At 40.0% G+C, this 21335-nt stretch overlaps 1 protein-coding gene and 2 non-coding genes across 3 annotated transcripts in view; all 3 read right to left on the reverse strand.

The window, feature by feature from the left end:
* Window positions 1-21335, reverse strand: part of LOC140377153 (E3 ubiquitin-protein ligase DTX4-like) — a 55697-nt gene that overhangs the window by 15341 nt on the left and 19021 nt on the right. The window contains exons 3-4 of the mRNA XM_072462469.1: window positions 15659-15873; window positions 13700-14565 (exon numbers count right to left, since the gene is read on the reverse strand). Of these exons, the coding sequence (XP_072318570.1) occupies window positions 13700-14565; window positions 15659-15873 (1081 nt within the window). The remainder of the gene's footprint in view (window positions 1-13699; window positions 14566-15658; window positions 15874-21335) is intronic.
* Window positions 1646-1725, reverse strand: trnay-gua (transfer RNA tyrosine (anticodon GUA)). The gene is given in 2 exon segments: window positions 1646-1681; window positions 1689-1725. It is a non-coding gene; the product is annotated as a tRNA-Tyr (tRNA).
* On the reverse strand, window positions 2579-2665 carry trnay-gua (transfer RNA tyrosine (anticodon GUA)). The gene is given in 2 exon segments: window positions 2579-2614; window positions 2629-2665. It is a non-coding gene; the product is annotated as a tRNA-Tyr (tRNA).

A 21335-nucleotide genomic window follows, 5' to 3' on the forward strand; every position in this document is an offset into this window, starting at 1 on the left:
CCTCCTACATTTAATAAATATTGTATTATTAATAGATAAAAAAAAAACTACTTAAGTGTTTCATGGAGCTATTTTTTCATTACAGCGCATGTATTTAATCATCTTTAGATTTATTGTGTCACTGGCATAAATTCATGTCAGTGTTTTTGTTTCTCATCTATATTTTCTTCAACGAAAGTTTGAAAATATGATTGATGTTTTAATCTGAATGAATTGAATTGTGCTCTACAAATAAACTCGCCTTGTCTGAACTTGCCTTAAGCAATAAATCACATTTGTTAAAACATGCATTAAAGAATAAATATTATACTAAATTGACTTTTTTGAGCTTTTAACCCTGTTCTAACATTATTCCCTCATCAAAAACATAACGAGAGTGGAATTTAGCTTCATTCACACTAGTTTGATGAATCCTAGTTAGAATATCTTCTCCCCTCCGAGCGTCAAAAACACTCCATTCTGAATCTCTCAATCTTTGTACGTGGCTCTAAGAATGTTCTTTTCTGTTTTTTAAATGCATTCAAATCATGGATCCGTTTATCTTGCCACCAGCAGATGGCGCCAAAACACAGAAACAGCAGAGACGCAAATGTCATTTTGTTTGTTGTCTTTTTTAGTTCTAAAACATGAAATGCCAAACTAAAGGTACTCAAGAACACGTTTAAATGCTAATAATACAAATAATGCATACAAAAAATAAATTTACAAGACTAAAGTTGGGGTTGAGTGCAACAGCTTGAATGAAATAAATTGCTGTATTAAATGTCGCCAGCACCGGACGGGCCAGAGAATGGCAATACACAAGATTACAATCATTTGAGCTGTTACAGACCCTTTTGTGATCCCGGGCCCTTTACATCCCATTTCCATTAGACCTGATTGGGCCTGACAGGATTAGCCCTGGACCGTCACTCGATCTCATGACGCCCGTGTGGGAATCACCGCCATTAAATCCACTCACTCTTTACCCAATCACACGTGTGCTGCGAAAGACGAGGGCTGTGTGATGATCGAGTGACTTCTAACTGTCAATGATAGCGATAGTTTTTTTTAATCCAGAGGTCGACAGTCGATCCTTTGTCGGTGGTTTGTAGCAGAGTTTAGACTTTTGAAGAACAAATTTGACTGTTTTGTGTTAAATGGCAGTGATTCAATGGCTGTATTGTTTATGTTCAGGAAATTAATAGTGAAAAACATATTTATTTAGTTTAATAAGGAAAATTGTGATAAATTCAAGACATTTATTTATTTATTTATTTATTTTTGACAAGCTCTAAGCCCACGATTTTAGTTGTTTAATTTTTAGATTTAATGTTTGGATTAATTTACTAGAACAACATGATCTAGTTTCACAATACTTTTGATCAATTGTATTATGTTGTATTCAAGAACAATATTTCCGTAAAGAAGATGAAGTCCACTTGAAATAAGACAAAAGTGACGTGTTTAATTATATTTTAAAATCAGAAAATATTGTATGGATGCAGGTCAAAAGTAAATAGTGTCTGGAATCAGTATTGGATAAAAACAAATAAATGACATGAAAAAACACTAAAAAACACTACTTTTTAGCTTGATACTTTACACATAAATAAACAAGATCTAGACCGATGCATTACAAAAAAGAAAAGGACAAAATAAATCCTCCTTCGAGCCGGATTTGAACCAGCGACCTAAGGATAAGCACTCTACAGTCCTCCGCTCTACCAACTGAGCTATCGAAGGGGCTGAGAAACAATAGCTGTTTAGTCAATAACATGACCCTTTGACCTTCACAACACGGCTGTACTGAACTGGGTCTAAACCGGATCTAAAACAGGACTTGACAAGGTCCACTTTGTCCACTCAAACTCAAATCAGATCACAACAAGGACGAACCAGGATGTGATTAGATCTAAACCAGGAACCATGATCCAAACCAGAGACAAGTCCAGGTCCAAACCAAGTCTAAAACAAGGCTACTGCATGACTATAATTACCCAGGTCACCCTTGCAAATGAGATTTACAGCTCATTGGGGTTCTGTCTGGTATAAATAAAGATAAAAGAAGAAATAGTTACAAACCAGACAAGAGGAGCAAAATGTATACCTAGATAATCAATAGTAAAACTAGTATCAATACTCCAATACTCATTTGATTACTGAAAAATCACATACATGGGACAATATTTGCTCCTTCCTGAATAGTTTTTGAACGGTCTTGAGCTTCACCAGTGTTTTTATTTCCATTGTGGCATCAAAATATGTATTTATCGAGCATTTTCCTCAGTATGGAAATCAAACAAACTTAAACTATTAGTATTGTGACAAGACTAAACCAGACAAAACCAAACTAAATCAGGGCTAGACTAAATAATCTGGATTAAAACACCTGGACTAGACCAGGAGAAGGTCAAAGGTCAAAGGTGCGTTCACGCGAGCACAAACACATTAAAAAAAGAACTAAACCCGGTTCTAAATGTGGACACGACCAGGGCCAATCGAGGACAAAATCAAGCCTTTCAGTAAGACAAATAAAATAAAAACAAAACAGTTTAATATTAAGATAAAAAGAAGCATCGCAAAAGAAAAACTTTCCTCCTTCGAGCCGGATTTGAACCAGCGACCTAAGGATATCAGCCCTGGCCTCTACAGTCCTCCGCTCTACCAACTGAGCTATCGAAGGGACGTAGCATCACTGCTCTAGTTAACACTATAGTTATCCAGGTCACACTTGGAAAAAGATTTACGTCTCAATGGGATTTTTACCTGGTATAAATAAAGGTCCGTTCACACGTGCAAACCCCAAACTAAAGGCCAGGGCCAAACCAGGACCAACGCAATCACACTGGCCTCCAACTTGGACCAATTGTGAATTAGGAAAGATTAATTGTGTGATAATTGTGATCATCCAGGTCAGTGTCAAGTTATTCCAGTTCAATCTACTCTTAAATAATGTAAACCTGAATGTTAAACTTGTTCTTTTTTAATATCTGGCTGTTTATGCTAACTTTGTGTGTATTGTACATGTATTGTAAGTGTATTGTTGACTTTACTTTATCATTCAGAAAGTTTGATTCCATAAAACTGGTTAGATATTAGATAAATTGTGATATATTACACCATTTGAATGAGAGAAAAATAAGTATTTTCCTGTTGTTTCGTAAATCTAGTGTTCCTTCTTACAATAAACCAAACACTAAAACGTTATATTCTGACCATCCTAGAGCGAACAAAAGCTAAATCTGGATTCAACCAGGACCAACTAGAAAACCTTAAAAACGAAGTGTTTGAAAAGCACATGCCGTGTAGAGAAATCTTATTCCACGTCACAGCAGGACGTGGTTTTAATCCAGGCGGCTCATACGGTGAAATGTGAGCGCTAACTGTGACTTCAGAGCAGAGCGGGCCTTTCAGACACACAACTGCCCCGTAGGGGAGTGCAGCCTCTCGCCCTTTGACCCCTGAGAGAGTTTTTGCTCCTGACGCTTTGTCCCTCTGCCTCCGTCACTAGGGCCCAGATGGACATCAGCTTTGCCATTGAGACACAGTGACACATACAATTTAAGAAACGACAAACTGATTCCAACAAAAAACTATTTTCAAATCATGATGTACTGGGGTCTTTTACCAAACTTCAGATTTTTTGTGCGTGGAATGGCGCTTATCAAAAGTCTTTCCTGTTTATCGCACAGTCTTAGTCTGAAATGCAACAATCAATCGAATAATCCTGACAAGTCAATTGCAGTCGTATTTTGATCATTGTAATCGTTATTTGGACTAAACAGACTCTGAAACACACACAAAAAGAGCTTTTTACAGCAAAGACAGTGGCATTGTACGATCAAAAAGACAATGTTACATGTTATCTGTAAACAGTCTCTATTTAGAAGCTTTCAGTCGTCATATTTCAAACTTTATTTTGTTGATAATGTGTTTAAAATCTCTCAAAGTGCACAATAAGAAAGAAAATCGCAGACTAAAACAGTTGTTAATAACAGCCTTGGTCTTAGTAGCAAAGTACTGTAGGTGAGGAAACATATTACTGCAACAAGTTTAACGATAACTGAAACAAAGCCCCTAATAATGGTATCAAATGCTATATCAGGGCAGCTACGAACAATTATTTGAATAGTTGACTGGTCAGCAACACGATTGTTTCTATTGTACATTAAGACTTGAGAGGTTGAAACGTGTGAAGGCTGAAGTCTTCCAGAGAGAACATATTGATGAATAAAGTGTAATATTGATGAATCTGATGAACAGCAGCAAGCTTAACACCGGCAACAACACAACAACTAAACCGTATCAGACACAATATCTATCATTAACCAGTCGCTTTGTTCCAGTCAGTTCATATCCTGCTCTCATTCTCACACTTCCTCTCGCCCGGTTCGCTTCGCCCCTGCGCCCCTCCCGTCGACACACAAACGTTTTTTCTCACACTCATCTATCGCCTTTGTTTCGACCGCTCCGTCCCCCGTTACACTCAGCCCCTCCCCCTCAGAACCACTCAAATTCTTCAGCGCATCTCCTCCCGTCTGAAGGGTCAATGTTTACTTTTACTGTGCAGCTCCGAGGACAATGCTAGCGTGTGTTTGGGGGGAAATCTTCTCTTTTTTTCGCACCTGAGTGTGATTCATCTTTGGCAGTTTCGCTGAGTTGCCGTCTTTGTCTTCCTTCCACCTCCACAAAAAAAAAAAAAAAACTCCGGCTGGCCTCGTCTTGGCTGTCCGGTCTTCACCTTCACCCCTCCCTCTTCTTAAACATGTCGTCTGAGACGAGGCTGCTGCTATTGTACCCCTCCTCGTGTCATATCCCAGTTATGAATATGTCGTTATTAAAGGGATGGAGGGAGGAGCTGGATGAATATGCCGTTATTGAAGAGATGGAGGGAGGAGCTGGATGAATATGTCGTTATTAAAGAGATGGAGGGAGGAGTTGGATGAATATGCCGTTATTGAAGAGACGGAGTGAGGAGTTGGATGAATATGCCGTTATTAAAGGGATGGAGGGAGGAGTTGGATGAATATGCCGTTATTAAAGGGATGGAGGGAGGAGTTGGATGAATATGTCGTTATTAAAGGGATGGAGGGAGGAGTTGGATGAATATGCCGTTATTGAAGAGACGGAGTGAGGAGTTGGATGAATATGCCGTTATAAAAGGGATGGAGGGAGGAGTTGGATGAATATGCCGTTATTAAAGGGATGGAGGGAGGAGTTGGATGAATATGTCGTTATTAAAGGGATGGAGGGAGGAGTTGGATGAATATGCCGTTATTGAAGAGACGGAGTGAGGAGTTGGATGAATATGCCGTTATTAAAGAGATGGAGGGAGGAGTTGGATGAATATGCCGTTATAAAAGGGATGGAGGGAGGAGTTGGATGAATATGCCGTTATTAAAGGGATGGAGGGAGGAGTTGGATGAATATGTCGTTATTAAAGGGATGGAGGGAGGAGTTGGATGAATATGCCGTTATTAAAGGGATGGAGGGAGGAGTTGGATGAATATGTCGTTATTGAAGAGATGGAGGGAGGAGTTGGATGAATATGCCGTTATTGAAGAGACGGAGTGAGGAGTTGGATGAATATGCCGTTATTAAAGGGATGGAGGGAGGAGTTGGATGAATATGCCGTTATAAAAGGGATGGAGGGAGGAGTTGGATGAATATGCCGTTATTAAAGGGATGGAGGGAGGAGCTGGATGAATATGCCGTTATTAAAGAGATGGAGGGAGGAGTTGGATGAATATGCCGTTATTGAAGAGATGGAGGGAGGAGTTGGATGAATATGCCGTTATTAAAGGGATGGAGGGAGGAGTTGGATGAATATGCCGTTATTAAAGAGATGGAGGGAGGAGTTGGATGAATATGCCGTTATTAAAGGGATGGAGGGAGGAGCTGGATGAATATAAAATAATAAATGACTCCTTCCTGAATTGCTTGATTGCTATGGCGACAGATCACCCTCGCGATAGCTTGAAACCCATGAATACAAAATGCCAGAGGAAGGTGCAAGGAGTATTCAAACGTGCACAAATGGAAGGAAACAAAACTATTGAAGCAACTGGAAGCTACATTTTGTTGATACCTTGCACATGTTTTATAAAAATGGGAATAATTAAACTACTAGAAAGATGTTTTGTTATTTTAATATATAATTTATACTATGAAAACATCAAACCCTACTCTAAGGCAAAAGTGAAAGGAATCTGAGCACTTCTGCAATAACAGAGCAATGCACAGGTGGATTATGTTCAGAGCATGGAATATGTTTAGAGACATCAAATGGGCTCAAAGGACAGCAATGCTAAAGTCTGACCACTTCTGGTACTTACAGTAAATGTTCATCAAGCAGACAATACACAAACTAACAAAGAAGACTATGATTTTGTGTGATTTATACTGTTGATAGACACAGATTTGTGTATTATTTAAACACGTATAATGCCAAATTATTTCACAATGTGAATGTTAATATAATTTTTGACAGGAGGGACGGTGCCCATAATGGACCAGGGGTTAGCGGCTAACCATTGGCCACTGGTGTGAAGCTAACTGGAGGCACTTCTCTGTCTGAAGCTATGAGACTATAATCTACGCTTTGTTTTAACACAATCCGACCATAAAGAACTGACTTAGTTGAAACTACACCCAACAGTTTTTCAGTTAGCCACACTCACCCTTGAGATTCTCCCATTTGAGTCAAAATAAAATCCGTGCATGCCCAGATGCTTCTGCTCGGGTGGACAAGGAACATCTAACATGCTATACATCTTCTTTTATCTTTAAACATGTTTATTTTCATGTTTATTGCATGTTAAATTAGCTCAGCACTTGTGAAAGCAGCAGGAAACTACTAGTAAACCTGAGCAAACAGATTCAGGCAATTGAAATTATGAAAATATAATAGTCAAACTAATGACGAGCAGGATTGACGCAATTTCGGCAAATGGCTCAAATAGTTTGTTTTTTTAAATGACGGTAAATATCCAACTCTTAACAGGAATATGATCGTTTGTATTGATAATAAGTGTTCATGGCAACTTTCCAAAACAAGAAGCTGAAAGTTGCTATAAAGAAGCGGACTTGGCAACTCTGGGTACTTTTGTACTTTTGGCTGCACTGAAACATCTACATCTAAAGTCTAGACCATTATTTTGGCAATGAATGCAAGAAAGTCTGGTACAATAACTAAACCAGCCACCGAAGCCAGTGAAAGAAAATGATGCTGCAGAAACGAATCCAATATTAATTCATTAACATTGCAAGTTGATCCAAAGTGAATCATTTTTCGGAGATGCAATAATATGTGGAAGAAAATGCACTATTTCATGTTGATAGACTTCTCATTTTAATTGTGGATCATCCTCCTTGCCAAGCGAATACACATAGCAAAACGTTGCGCAACCTACTATTTAATGAGCACATTTTAACCACTTCAAACAGCAGAATCTTACACTTGTCCAAAAGCAGAACAAAGTGTGAGTATTTCTAACTAATAACTTATTTTTCAGGAGAGATTGCAGTGAGAGCGAAGAGCGAGAGGGGGGAAGGAGCAGGACGAGCCCAGCCACAGCGCTTCATTGTGCTGCTAATGCGGACCAGGCCTGGGCAGACTAACAAAGGTTACCGTGGAGACCAACAATGAGGTTCGGAGGGGCCCAAAGTTGAGACGCGACGGGCCGGGCCGAGGGAAGGAAGGGGGAGAAAGTTTGGAGAGGCTGCAAATTCAAATCTGCATCTCTGAACCGAGTGACCTTGCGTCGCGTTTGAACCTGACGATAACAACTGCTGTGGAATTCAAGTTAGACGCACGATACTTTTGCTGAAATAAACATGAAATTGTTCAATAAAATGTTGCTGTGTATCTTAGAATGGAAAGGTCTGGATACATAAGCAGAGTGAAAACTTAAAAGGCTCTTAAGAAGGAAAGAAACAGGTTCAAACAAGGTCTAAAAGGAGAAACGGGACTAGTGTTGTCACATTACTTTCATTTTAATACTATAAAAAGACACAATGAAAATTCAAAATGCTCTTTTTAAGACAGTACAATATAAAACACAAAATAACGGTACTTTACTTGATGCAATATTACTCTCCATCTTCTGATATAGATGAAGACAGTAGTAAAACTTTTCAGCTAAATTTGGTCCTATTTATGTAGCTTTTTAGTATCGTTATTTGTTCAAATTATTATTTAGTTACACGTTTATGGAGAAAACATTCTTAACTTCATTTCAATTGGAACAAAGGTTTGTGTCTGTGAGGCTGGGTTATTATTCAAAGTGCTTTACAGAACAAGAAAGATGCATTAAGACAAGAAATGTACTTATTTCATTGTAAAGTTGGGCTGTAATCCACAAAAAAAAAAAAGCCCTGTGCCTCGATTAATCGATTAAAACGAGGTGTGGTGCCGGCAAAAGCCCAAAAAACGTTGCTGATCTTGTGCAAAAAACGTGAAAAGGCAGATTTAACTCCTGATTCACTCCAATACCCTTAGCTCAGTCACTCCATGTCTTCTTCATTCTGCACTTGTTTGCTATAAATCCTTGTAATTATAAGTGTTGTGGAATCTGACAACCTCAAAGCTTCACTATACACATAACCACTAAAACATGCAAGATATATATTACAGTTAATCATAAAACAACTTTTCTGTTCAAAAACTGCTTAACTAGTAAATAAAGAGGAGTCGTGAAGGCTTTTTTTTTACCATAATAATGAAGATTTCCCACACAAAAATACACATGAGGCCAAGTGTGATTTACGCAGCTTCATAAAAGAGATATCAGCAGATTAATCCAATATACTTCAGACGCCATCAATCTGGAGAACAAGTGGACGGCTGCTGGCGCTACATCTGGTGCTTTCGCCTCTGGAGGAGAGAGAAAGACGGAGCGAGAGGTGACAGGAGGTGCAGCTGACCCGTGGCCTTCTCCCACAATGCACCTCTCTCAGCTCCAGCTACAACATATGCCACTTCAAACACGGACGTACAAGGCCAAAGGACACTCGGAGACAGAACGTGCACCGGGTCTTTGAGTTCAAACTTTGATGTTATTTCTCGACCACAAAACTGGCCAAGCGTTCTACATACATTAGCGCTAATGCATTTTCAATGAGAGAATTAGCGTTAGCCCCCGAACATGGCAAATTATGAAAAAGCAGCGCCGTTTCGACAACTGAAAACCACTCGATCACGCCTGAGTCACATCAGAGCCTTGTAAGAAAGCATTACCGTGTGTAGCACTGTTTTGCATAGATTATTAACATTAGCAATTAGCATACATGTTAATGACCGTGTAGAGCTGCAACTGATGACTATTTTAGCAGTTGACTTGTAGAGTATATATATAGTCGGAGATTATTATTTTTTGATTAAACAATATTTTTATTGTACCTTTTGGATTTTTAAATACATTTGAACTACATAAAGGTTGAAATATGAGGATTGAGGGCGTCTAGACAGAGAATCTTAACAAATTATCAATATAATATGAAAATTCCCCATGTGTGGACAATAAAGGACTATCTTATCTTATAAATATGTTATCTATCATTTTCCTCTGTATCTACCTGCGTTGCAACAGTGAAATTTCCCCATGTGTGGACAATAAAGGAATATCTTATCTTAAAGACATTTTGTTCTTTGCTGAACTTTACATTACATCAGTTTGTGTGCGATAGATTTTAAAGTCTATCAGCAAAAATTGGTTAAAGTCAAGCAGGATAAACTGAAGATGTGCTCAGAATGGGGTTGGATCCAAAAGCGTTTGGAAAGAGTCCCGGGACATTTGTAATGAGGTGGATTCAGCCCTGGCTCTCAGTGTAAGACCCTCCCACTCAACCACTCCACTTGTTTTTCATTAACTCCTGTTTGTGATTCAAGTGCATCATTAAGAGAGGAACTGTACCCGGCGTTTAGAAAATAACATCTCTTTTGCCACACTACACATTATACACAGTAGTAAATAGTTATGAATTCACAAATAATAAAACCTGATAACATGTTTATTTGGTTAAACTGTCAACGTGGGGGTCTCGAGATGATTTCTGGGTGTCCTCAGATGATATGAGGGGAAAACTGGTCTTGTAAACAAAGCTTCAAATGCAGTGGTAAATGTAGGTTATTATTTGCTGACCAAAGTAATTTATCTAGGTCTGAATCTTCAAAATAAAATGAAACATTAGATATGAGGCTACTTTATCGCTTTGGGCGTGGCCTAAAACGGTTATTTTGGGGGGTTAGGGTTGAAAAAGGTTGAGAAGCACTGGTTTAAACTGTCTAAAAGTGAACAGCTATGATAGTGTCATGGGCTAATTTCCATCTGTTCATCCACGTTCACTCTCACAACACTCTCCATCACACACCAGGAGGCTTGGACACTGGAGGCAGGTGGGGGAAGTGCTTTGCCCAAGGATACAACCACAGAATGCACCACCACCACCCCCCGTGGCACCTGGTGGGGGTGGTGGTGTTGTTATTGTTGTGTTAGAGAGAGAGAGAGAGAGAGAGAGAGAGAGAGAGAGAGAGAGAGAGAGAGAGAGAAAGAAAGAGAACAAAAGAGAGAGAGAGAGAAAAAGAGTGAGAAAGAAAGAGGGAAGGACATAGAAAGAGAGAGAGAGAGAAAGAAAGAAAAAGTGAGACGGACAAAAAAGAGAGAAAGAAAAAGAGAGAACGAAAGAAAGAGAGAATGACAGAGAAAGAGAGAAAGAAAGAGATAGAGAAAGAAAGAAAGAAAGAAAGAGAGAGAGAGAAAGAAAGAAAAAGAGAATGACAGAGAAAGAGAGAAAGAAAGAAAGAGAGAGAGAAAGACAGAAAAAGAGAATGACAGAGAAAGAGAGAAAGAAAGACAGAGCAAGAGAAAGAAAGAAAGAAAGAGAGAAAGACCACTGGCATTGACATGTGGGTAACGTCAACTACTGATGACATCACAGAGGGATTCTGTTTTAGAACTCAGCTCTACTTCCTGGTTTTCTATACAAACCTCAACTAGACTAATGTAAAACTATAATAAAAAAAAATACTTATTTCATCAAACAAAGTATTGAAAAAAGACAAAATACAGGAGAAAGTAGAGAAGATGGACAAAGCTTTAAACGTGTGAAAACAAAACACAACTCCAGGCCTGTTTTTGATGAGGTTACAACATTATAACGGCTAAAAGTACAAAAACATCATAATATCGGTCGTTTAAGTTGCCACTGCTGCAAATCACCTGTTCCTAACATCCAGTTGGTCATGATTGACAATAAAAGATGGAGGTGAAACGTACCACGCACTCAATCCAAGCTTTATGAATAAATGCCTGCACCAGAAATGGGAAATTATCTGAAATTGCGGCGAAATCAAGTTGTGAACATAACATCACGAGTCTGGCACTTCATCATCAGCTTTTACTGCATAACAACCTGTCGGCCCCTGTTTGAACCGGGTGAGTCACGCCGTATAAAAGTGACACGAGAGCGCAACAATGAAGCCAAATCTCAAGAGAACACAATATAATATACTCTTGACTGTTGTGGCTTTAGACCTATAGAACTGATGTTTTGTATAGAGAAGCACAGATAATGCTGGACCGGGATATGTTTATGTTGATACCCTTTTTGGGGCTATAATTTGATAGAATAAGACTTTTTAGTGGCTGATGTTGGTCCAGAACTTGTACATGTATAACACTGTGCAGTAGTTATTTGAATAATAAACAAGCATTATGTAGAATATTTTCATTGTTTTTTAAGGAAATAAACGCCTCTTTTTTGATTAAGGTAAGATATGCATTTTTTTTGTCCACACATGGGGAAATTTTGGTGTTGCAACGCAGTAGATACAGAGGAAAAGGACAGAAGTTATCTCTTAATAGAGAACTCTTATAAACAAAAACAAAGACTCTTTTCAATAAAACTCCTCTCATCTCTTAATAGGGAATGGAGGGAAAAATAACAATAACAAATAAAGATCAAATAAATAAAATAAAAATAGCTGGCATAAGACAAATAATACTAATAATAATTGTAAAGTAAAGTAAACACTCTTATTTACATCAGTTATATGTACATGAATATGGCCTTAATTGCTTGTCAATACGACAGTAATTGCACATGAATATGACGGTATTGCACATGGTTAAGTCAGTATTGCACATGAATATGACGGTATTGCACATGATTAAGTCAGTATTGCACATGAATATGACGGTATTGCACATGGTTAAGTCAGTATTGCACATGAATATGACAGTATTGCACATGATTAAGTCAGTATTGCACATGAATATGACGGTATTGCACATGATTAAGTCAGTATTGCACATGAATATGACGGTGTTGCACATGATTAAGTCAGTATTGCACATGAATATGACGGTATTGCACATGATTAAGTCAGTATTGCACATGAATATGACGGTATTGTACATGGTTAAGTCGGTCAGTATTGGTTGATATCAAATTAACTATCAGTCTGAAATGAAAAAGCGACAAAGTTACTATTAACGTCTTGATTGAGACACAAATGAACTTTTTTAGGTCTAAGTGTTGAGATTGCATTTAGACTTGCAAATCGTAGAATCATTTTCATTCATAAGTTACATTTTAAACATGTCCAGGAGCATTAACGTTTGAGTGAAGCTTTAAACTAATCCAAGTATCCTCCTTTCAGTTCGTAGAAGTCTAAACTACAGGATTAGCATCTTCTACACAAACTAAGACACGATTTTTCACTCTTCGCAAGTTAAATAACCACAGTTTTTGCACTTTGCTAATTGCGACGGTTCAAATTGCGCTTTCAATTCGATACATTTTGCAGCTTTATTCTCACGCCAACTATCCAATCACAAAGTTAAACGAGCTCCCTGCTAACAATGCAAGCCTAAACGTATCATTATAACTCATGTGTTAATGTAAGAGTGTATTATTTCAGGAGGTTTGGACAGTTCTAGAGACGTATAAAACGTCAGTAAAACCTGTATTTGTGCGCTTGAATGACAGCTAAAGGCATTCCAGGTGAAGCTGTGATTGCTTGGCCGTTTAGAACCTTGAAGTCCTAAATAACACCTGTTGTACGTGTGTGTAGTGCGTGTCTCGACAGGCTTTTCCTCCTAAAGCGTTTCTTCTTGTTTGTACATGAAACTGAAGTGTGTAAAATAACTGTCAAATACGTGCTTATTTGGCTGAGAAAGTTCCTGCGTGTTCAGACTTGAGTTTAATGATCGAAGGTGGACTGGTAGAATATGGGACTTAAACAAAGAAGATAAACTGAAGAATTAGGGTTTGTTGAGCTGACAACAGTGAAACCAAAGTGAAACATTTAGACAGATCCAAAAAGATGATTTTCTACATTCAAAACTACAACTCATACAAGTTGTAATCAAGATTATAAACCCTTTGTTTGTGTTCCGTTGCTGCTGGCCCCATGCTGGTTTCATTTCACAATGTAATCATCTATAGCTGATGTAATTGTTTTTGCAAGAAACATTGTTTTAAGAAATAAATAATCAAATTGGGGAAAAATCCCTTTGAAGGACTGATCAAAGCTTCAGTTTATGTGTTTGGCCAAAACACGAATAAACTCAAATTGCGTGGATTGCAACAACAGCAAGAAAATAGAAACAAAATCAAGGTAATTTAAAGCACTTATCTGCATCCGGCAGATAAACCAGAGTGAAGACAGTTGAGTGTCGGACAGTAATGTGTTCATTACACAGTGTGGACTCACCCTGAGGCGATGAGCGCTCTGGACTGGGCCATAGCGATCCGCTGCAGAGCCGGGCGGCTGAGTCCGGCTAAACTGGACCTCTGTGGCAAAGGGGCGTGGCACATTGTTGCCGCGGACGATGGCGTTCGTTGAGGCTTCATGACTACAGGTGACGGCGATGGCACGGGCGAGGGGGGCGTGGTCACGTTGTTGGAAGGAGAGATCAATGTGCCGGTTGGCACAGGGTCATTGGCTGATGATGATGATGACGAGAGTTTGGCCGGGAGGGATGGAGGGTTCTGATTGGCTGTGGGGGGCTGAGGGGGTGGGAGCGATGGGGGCGGCGGCCTATTGGAAGACGAGATGCCCAGAGAGGACGTCCCGGCGGTGAGCACAGCGAGAGACTGGGCGAACAGCTGGGCGTTGGTCCTGCCGGTCGCAGTGTTTCTGGAGATGGCCAAACCGTGTGGGAGCGTCTGGTAGTACGCCTGCGTCGGCAGCTGCCCTCGGCCCAAAGTGGCAGACTTAGAGGGGCTCAGGGAGCGGCCCGGAGGAGCCACCATGTTTTTGGGGCGCTGCATGGTGAGCGAGCGCCGACCCAGAGTCTGTACGCCGGCCCCCATGCCCCCTGTGCTAGACTTCACACTCAGCACCAGCATGCACTGCTGACAGGAGCAGGGCTGCCCCAGGCTCGATGGGGGCAAACCCCCGTTGGGATAGACCAAGCTCCCGCCACCCATACTTGCCCCAGAGACACCCACACCCAGCAGGGCTCCAGTCAGGCCGCCCCCGGCCCCTCCCCCTTTGGGCAGGGGCCCTGACACTAGAGGGTAGACCAAGTCCGCTCGCCTCTGGATCCTGCGACACCTCTGACTCTGTCTGTTGACCTGAGAACACAAAGATGATGAGTAAGTAAGTCATTTTCATTTGTATAGCACAATTAAATTACAAAGTGCTTCACAATGAAAAGACAGAGATTAAAAAATGATTCAAACAGCAGCAACAACAGACAGTAACAAAAAACACAGAAGAAACATTCAGGCAAGAGACAAGATACAAGTGGCATAAAATTCCAGTCCTTTCACAGGCTCAGCAGCAGCTAAAGCAAGTCTGAAAAAAGGTTTTTAAAAGAGATTTAAAAACAGTCACTGAAGATGCTAAGATGCTAATTTAAGGTCTTGGGGTAAAACTATTCCAGAGGCGCATCTTTACTGAAAGCCCGGTCACCTTTCTGTGTGCGGGACGGAGTGTGTCCAGGGGTGCGTGGTGTGTCCAGGGGTGCGTGGTGTGTCCAGGGGTGCGTGGTGTGTCCTGGGGTGCGTGGTGTGTCCTGGGGTGCGTGGTGTGTCCTGGGGTGCGTGGTGTGTCCTGGGGTGCGTGGTGTGTCCTGGGGTGCGTGGTGTGTCCTGGGTGTGTTCAGGAGTGCGTGGTGTGTCCAAGGGTACGGGGTGTGTCCAGGGGTACGGGGTGTGTCTAGGGGTACGGGGTGTGTCTAGGGGTACGGGGTGTGTCCAGGGGTACGGGGTGTGTCCAGGGGTGTGTGGGATGCAGATCTTAGTGGGCGTGATGGAGTGTAAGAATTGAGCATGTTTGAGACATAAGCTGGAGCCGGTCCATGTAGTGATTTAAAAACAGTCAATGCCACTTTATACCGGATTCTGAATTTGACAGGAAGCCAATGCAAGGCCGCCAGTGCAGGAGTGATGTGTTCATATTTCTTTGTCCCGGTAAGCAGTCTAAGCGGCTGTGTTTTGTACTTGCTGTAGAAAAGTAGTAGTTAAGTTGTGTTACAAAAGTCCCCTGTTTCACCTGCCAAAATCATTCACTATGTAGAGGACATTTTGTGTTTGGAGTGAACTAAACCAATAATAACATTAGATTTTTGACTAAATCAGATCAAAAACAACGTTATTGAGTTATTTTATAAACAGACATTTACTGGCATGAAATGGTGCTATATTTAATACCCTCTGTTCTCACCTGGGTCATGTTCTCGTAGTCGATGAGGTAGCAGAAGCCGAGCGGCGTGAGGTCGAGGCACGGCTGCTGTCGGCTGTGAGCGGCCTCTATGGCGATGGCCACCTCCATGTCGTACGGCGTCCATGATCCAGCGTCGTTCTCCCACTCCCACTGCCAGCCCTGCCCTGGGGCGGACGAGGGGTCATAGAAACTCCTCCTCACCGGGCGGATGGTTCCTGAAATAGAGAAGAGGTCAGGGTCAGTGTCGAGGGGACAAACTGCACACATGAGCTCAAAGAACCCGACTGTAAGAAAGTTTAAACAAAAGATTTGTACAGACAAGCAATACAATGAGCTCCACAATATCAAACATGCAAGTATAAAGTGCAAGTACAATAGGAAGTAGTAGTCATATGTGAAAATCATAGAAGCATTTTGTTTATTATTGGATTTGCTTTTGTACATTTGGCTTTGGCATAGAACCGAAAACAAGCTCAAGTAATTCAGCCCTTATGTCTGAGAACAACATTCAGCTGAAATCATCAGCTACTTGCTCTAAGCATGAAATGACATTGCAGTGTAGGGAAGGGGAAATGTAAATCCACAACACGCAAATAATATCCATTAATACTGATCAAGGAAGAAGTAATACACGTGTTATGGTAGAAAAGGTTTCAAAGTCTGGAAAACCTTTCGACAAATGAGAGATCACAGCAACATTACACGTTTTATTCAAGATGACGGAGCGAAAACTTGACCAAAACAAAACCAGTTAAGACGCTGCTTAAAGCACCACAACCAATGGTCATTCTGTGTCCCAGAGGAGGAGGAGACTGGGGGAGACGAGGGTGAGTCCCAAAAAAGAACCGACCCAAGTCTAGTCCAGACTCGAGCGGCCACTATTCAACCAGTGCCAGGAAACGAACCTGAGGGTGAACTAAACACTGGCAGAGCAATTCTGAAAACGTAAGAGCTCAATGGACAAAGTATAAGGGTGGGTGATGTTGATCAAATTAAAATATTAGTTAATATTATAGTAATCCATCAGATCAGTTAAAATGTGCCTGTAAATATCCTGTGACCTCCTAAAACCATGAAAACAAAACTAAAGTTAACTTTACTCAAACAAAAATGATCCATGGGTTTATACCATATCAAACCCCTAATCATTAACATAACAGCATTACAAAGATGTCAAGATTATTCACTATTAATATTTATATATTTCACAATATAATAATGTTGTCACAAATCTAAATGTCAAATTTGAGTTCAATGCTAAGGAATATACTCGATTCAATATCCCAATTTCAATACCATGATGATAAGGAAAAATGCTCTTAGAAAACTAAATGTAACGTGTATTTATCAGTAAAAAGGCAGATTAAACTCCCAAACCTTAAGATATCTCAAGATATCTCAGTAAATGTCTCTATACCTCCTCTCTGCTCTTGTCCATATAAATTATTTTAAATCTTTCCAAATTAACAGGCTAAAACAGCCACCAATATATTATCAGACAGTTGCGAAATCTTTCCCAAATCCTTAACACCAAAACATTTAAAGAAACACAAAAACAGACAAAGAGACAAAATCTCTGTGACGTTTCTTCTCACAATAACTGCGTGACGTCTCTTTTTACAAACCTGATCCAAAGACAAACTGTAGCACACCACAAGTTAAAGTGTGGACACGGGCCCGGAGCAGAGAGTCATGTGCGGTCGTATTGATCCCTGAAGGAGGGTTTTTCTTTGTGTAAGTTTGAATACAGAAGGCCATTATATGAGGCGCCGAGCGGTCAATGTCAAAACCAGTTTCGCTGCAGAGTTTCACTGTGCGGTTCGCTGTAATCTGTAGGACAAATGAATGCGCAGTGTATTCATTTAGCGGTATATTCATGGTTTTAGCCAGAAAACAAAGTCAAATAGTAAAACAGGATCTAATTTATCATTTAATCCAGCTTTAGGCTCCAGTTTGGGTCAGATCATGGAGACACTGAAACATTTCGAGACCCCCTTAGGTCTCCCAACGTGTGATGAGAGCGGGGCGGGGCATAACGGCGAGGGCTGCCAGCTACATTTAAGGATTAGACGAAAGAAATTACAATACATGACTTGTCACTCAATCAGTCGCTTAAGGGGGTCTCGAAATGTTTCAGTGTCTCTATGATCTGACCCAAACTGGTGCCTAAAGCTGGATTAAATGATAAATTAGGATCCTGATTTACTATTTGACTTTGTTTTCTGGCTAAAACCATGAACATACCGCTAAATAAATACAGACTGGTTGAGTGACAAGTCATGTATTGCAATTTCTTTCGTCTAATCCTTAAAAGTAGCTGGCAGCCCCCGCCGTCCCACTGTTATGCCCCGCCCCGCTCTCATATCTTCACACGTTGGACCAGCGTTCCCATGTCACTCGCAGTTGGACTCTTTGGGTGGGGCCTCTCCAAATACGAGGCCAGCGAAGTCTGACACACGCGGTCGACTCCGGCGTGTGAAAGGGAAGTCGTTCTGAAATGTGCGGTTTGGAAACGATAATAACAAAACCTGAAGTGAAACTGAGATATTTTAGAAAGTAGATGGGAAAATGCTTTGAGAGAACATCAACGCAAAGCACGAAGATTGGTTGGAATATAAAAAAGGTCTGTACGATGTGTCATTGGTTCACTTTGAGCAAGAATTTATAGATTTTATTGCCAATAAATTTTAATTTTCAATGCTAAATAATTATAGCTTCTTTAAAATTACCATATGAACCTTTACTAGTTCTGCTATAGAGCAAGATCTCCTAAAACTGTTTAGAAAAGGTTGGATATTGGTTCTTTAGATGCAATGATTTTTTTCAGTATCGATAATTCTGCTTGTATAGTGGTATTTCTGCAGTTTTGTGGTTAATCTTACAGTCCATTCACATCTGTGCACTATCTGAACCTGAAATGAAAACGGCGTATATTCTTCTTACACTCTCCTTGATGAAACTGTGTGGACTTAAAAAGGCACAAGTCAGAACTGCTGCGTTTGGGAGCACAAAGGAGCTGGAGGCAGGTGGAGCGACTGGCCATCTGGTCCTTATTGTTCTCTGGACTATCACTGACCCTTTCATTCACACACAGCGCATTTCCCACACACTTCAGCTCAGACCGTGATGCCGCTTCAGGTCCTCTTTCGAAACATCTTATTTCATGAATTTTGGAGCGATAACGTGAAGTTATTCTGTTTATTTCATCTTTGGGCACTCTTTTTTTTAATACAGTCAAGGTGAAGCTATATGTTTTAGGTGCATTCACACACACAAAACTGGGACTAAACTGGGACTAAATCCTGAACTTAACATAGACTAGACTAGGACTAAATGGGCATTTGCACTTGTCATGGTCTGATTCTGGTTTTGGACCAGTTTGAGTCCTAATGTAGACTTGGTTTGATCCTAGTTTGAGTCCTAATGTAGACTTGGTTTGATCCTAGTTTGAGTCCTAATGTAGACTTGGTTTGATCCTAGTTTGAGTCCTAATGTAGACTTGGTTTGATCCTAGTTTGAGTCCTAATGTAGACTTGGTTTGATCCTAGTTTGAGTCCTAATGTAGACTTGGTTTGATCCTAGTTTGAGTCCTAATGTAGACTTGGTTTGATCCTAGTTTGAGTCCTAATGTAGACTTGGTTTGATCCTAGTTTGAATCCTAATGTAGACTTGGTTTGATCCTAGTTTGAGTCCTAATGTAGACTTGGTTTGATCCTAGTTTGAGTCCTAATGTAGACTTGGTTTGATCCTAGTTTGAATCCTAATGTAGACTTGGTTTGATCCTAGTTTGAGTCCTAATGTAGACTTGGTTTGATCCTAGTTTGAGTCCTAATGTAGACTTGGTTTTTGTTTAAATTACGAATTCGAAAATCATATACTCATCGAAAATAAAACTGCTGAAACTAGATACTAATTTGAACAAGTATCGATACTAAAAACATCACATAAACAGTACAAAATGTTACTTTTTATCAGAACAAGTTGAAGGCCACATTGTAACTTCTAGAAAGTATCATTATTTTCTTGAGAAAGACAAGTTTTTTGTTCAAAAGGAGTGGTTTGTTTTTCATTTTTTCATCATTGTAGCACATTAACATCTGCGAAAAGCTTGTTTCTTGCTTTCGAAATAAGAGTTTGAAATATTTGCGTCGTGACAACACCGGTGACCACACCCTAAAACAGGACTAAACCAAGTATTTAACAGGACTATAAAGAGCTCAAACCGGGACCAAGAGTAGAAGCAATAACACTGACCTATTATAACACTTAATTGTCAACAGCAAGTCTTTCTTATTAGAGAGAAACACACAAAACAAAATTATGCAGGGCAACAAGAGGCATTTGTATTGAGACTGATACAGAGCCATGTGGTCGGACACAGCTGCACGTGTCCAGCGGTCAAGCACAATGCACAGTTGAAATTCTCATGAAATCTTTAACTGTGCGTGAATTTAAAACTCGTGGGACTAGGAAGTGCCTCTTTCCTACTTTAGACCGCACCTCACGATAGCTACTGGGTAATGGTTCAGTTATATAACCTATAGATAGGGTTAGTATTTACATTTCAACACGATTTGTGACCAATTTTGACACATTTCAACACAATTGGACCACAAAACAAGACACAGAGGGAAAACATACAACCAGTATACGTATTCCTAAACATGTAGTCCAACAAATGTATCCATTTACATATTTAGTTTGAATGTAATCATCTAAAATTTTTGAATGTCAATTATAATGTCTGTTTTGTTGTTGTTTTTTTCTAATCTAATGGCAAAAACGTATTACGATTGCGATTAGATTTGTGATTAATGTTTTAATTATAGGATTTTCAAAGCATCCAGGAGACTAGACGGACTGAAACAGGCTGAAGAATGGATAAACTAATAAAAAAGAGTATTTAAGTGTATTTCTGAACACATTTGTACAGATCCAAATGACAAAGTTTGCCGTTTTATGCAGAATAAAACAGGATATTTTGTTCTTCAAGGAGCAAATTATGGTACTTTGCAATTTGGTATTTGCGAATAATCTTGAATCCTATTTCAAATTCCTGTTTTTAACGTGCTTAATGCTGGAAAACAGGTACAAATATGAAGAAGCAATAAAACGATGTGATCTACCAACACTGGGATTGAAACATCTCCATGAGACAAGCACGTCTCCACCTGAAACCTTTAAATGAAGCTCCACTTATTCATTTATACAACTTATGATTCAGCCCTTTCCGGAACAACCAAGACGAAAAACATTTTATCAGGGCACCAATTATGAAAATAGGGGGGAAATAGCAGTAAAGATTGAGTTTTGAGGTCAGAGTAACCAAAATTCACAAACAAAAACCTTCTTTTCTCAGCTGCACACTCGTGGTTTTAGGCATTTTAACCTTTCTTAGCCGCTGCAGTATCATCCCAAGTTATCACCAAACAACTGACTCTGTGACTGCAATCATTAGGAAATATTATAGCCAGGAACTTCTATTCAATTTTCATACTCAGACCTTTATTTTCTGCAGGTTTATCTGGGTTGTCAATACGCTCTCCATGGTCTTTTCTGTACTTTCAGTCATTCTTTGTTAAAGGCACACTGTGTCACTTTTCCGGTGGAAGGTCGGTGTGGAATTAAACAAGCAGGTGGCACTACAAGGCCGCGGGACGGTCAGATGTGTGGAGAA

The sequence above is a fragment of the Eucyclogobius newberryi genome, unplaced genomic scaffold, assembly GCF_026437365.1.
Source record: "Eucyclogobius newberryi isolate DKJ021-1_F unplaced genomic scaffold, fEucNew1.0.hap1 SCAF_4, whole genome shotgun sequence".
In the NCBI taxonomy this organism is placed as follows: Eukaryota; Metazoa; Chordata; class Actinopteri; order Gobiiformes; family Gobiidae; genus Eucyclogobius; species Eucyclogobius newberryi.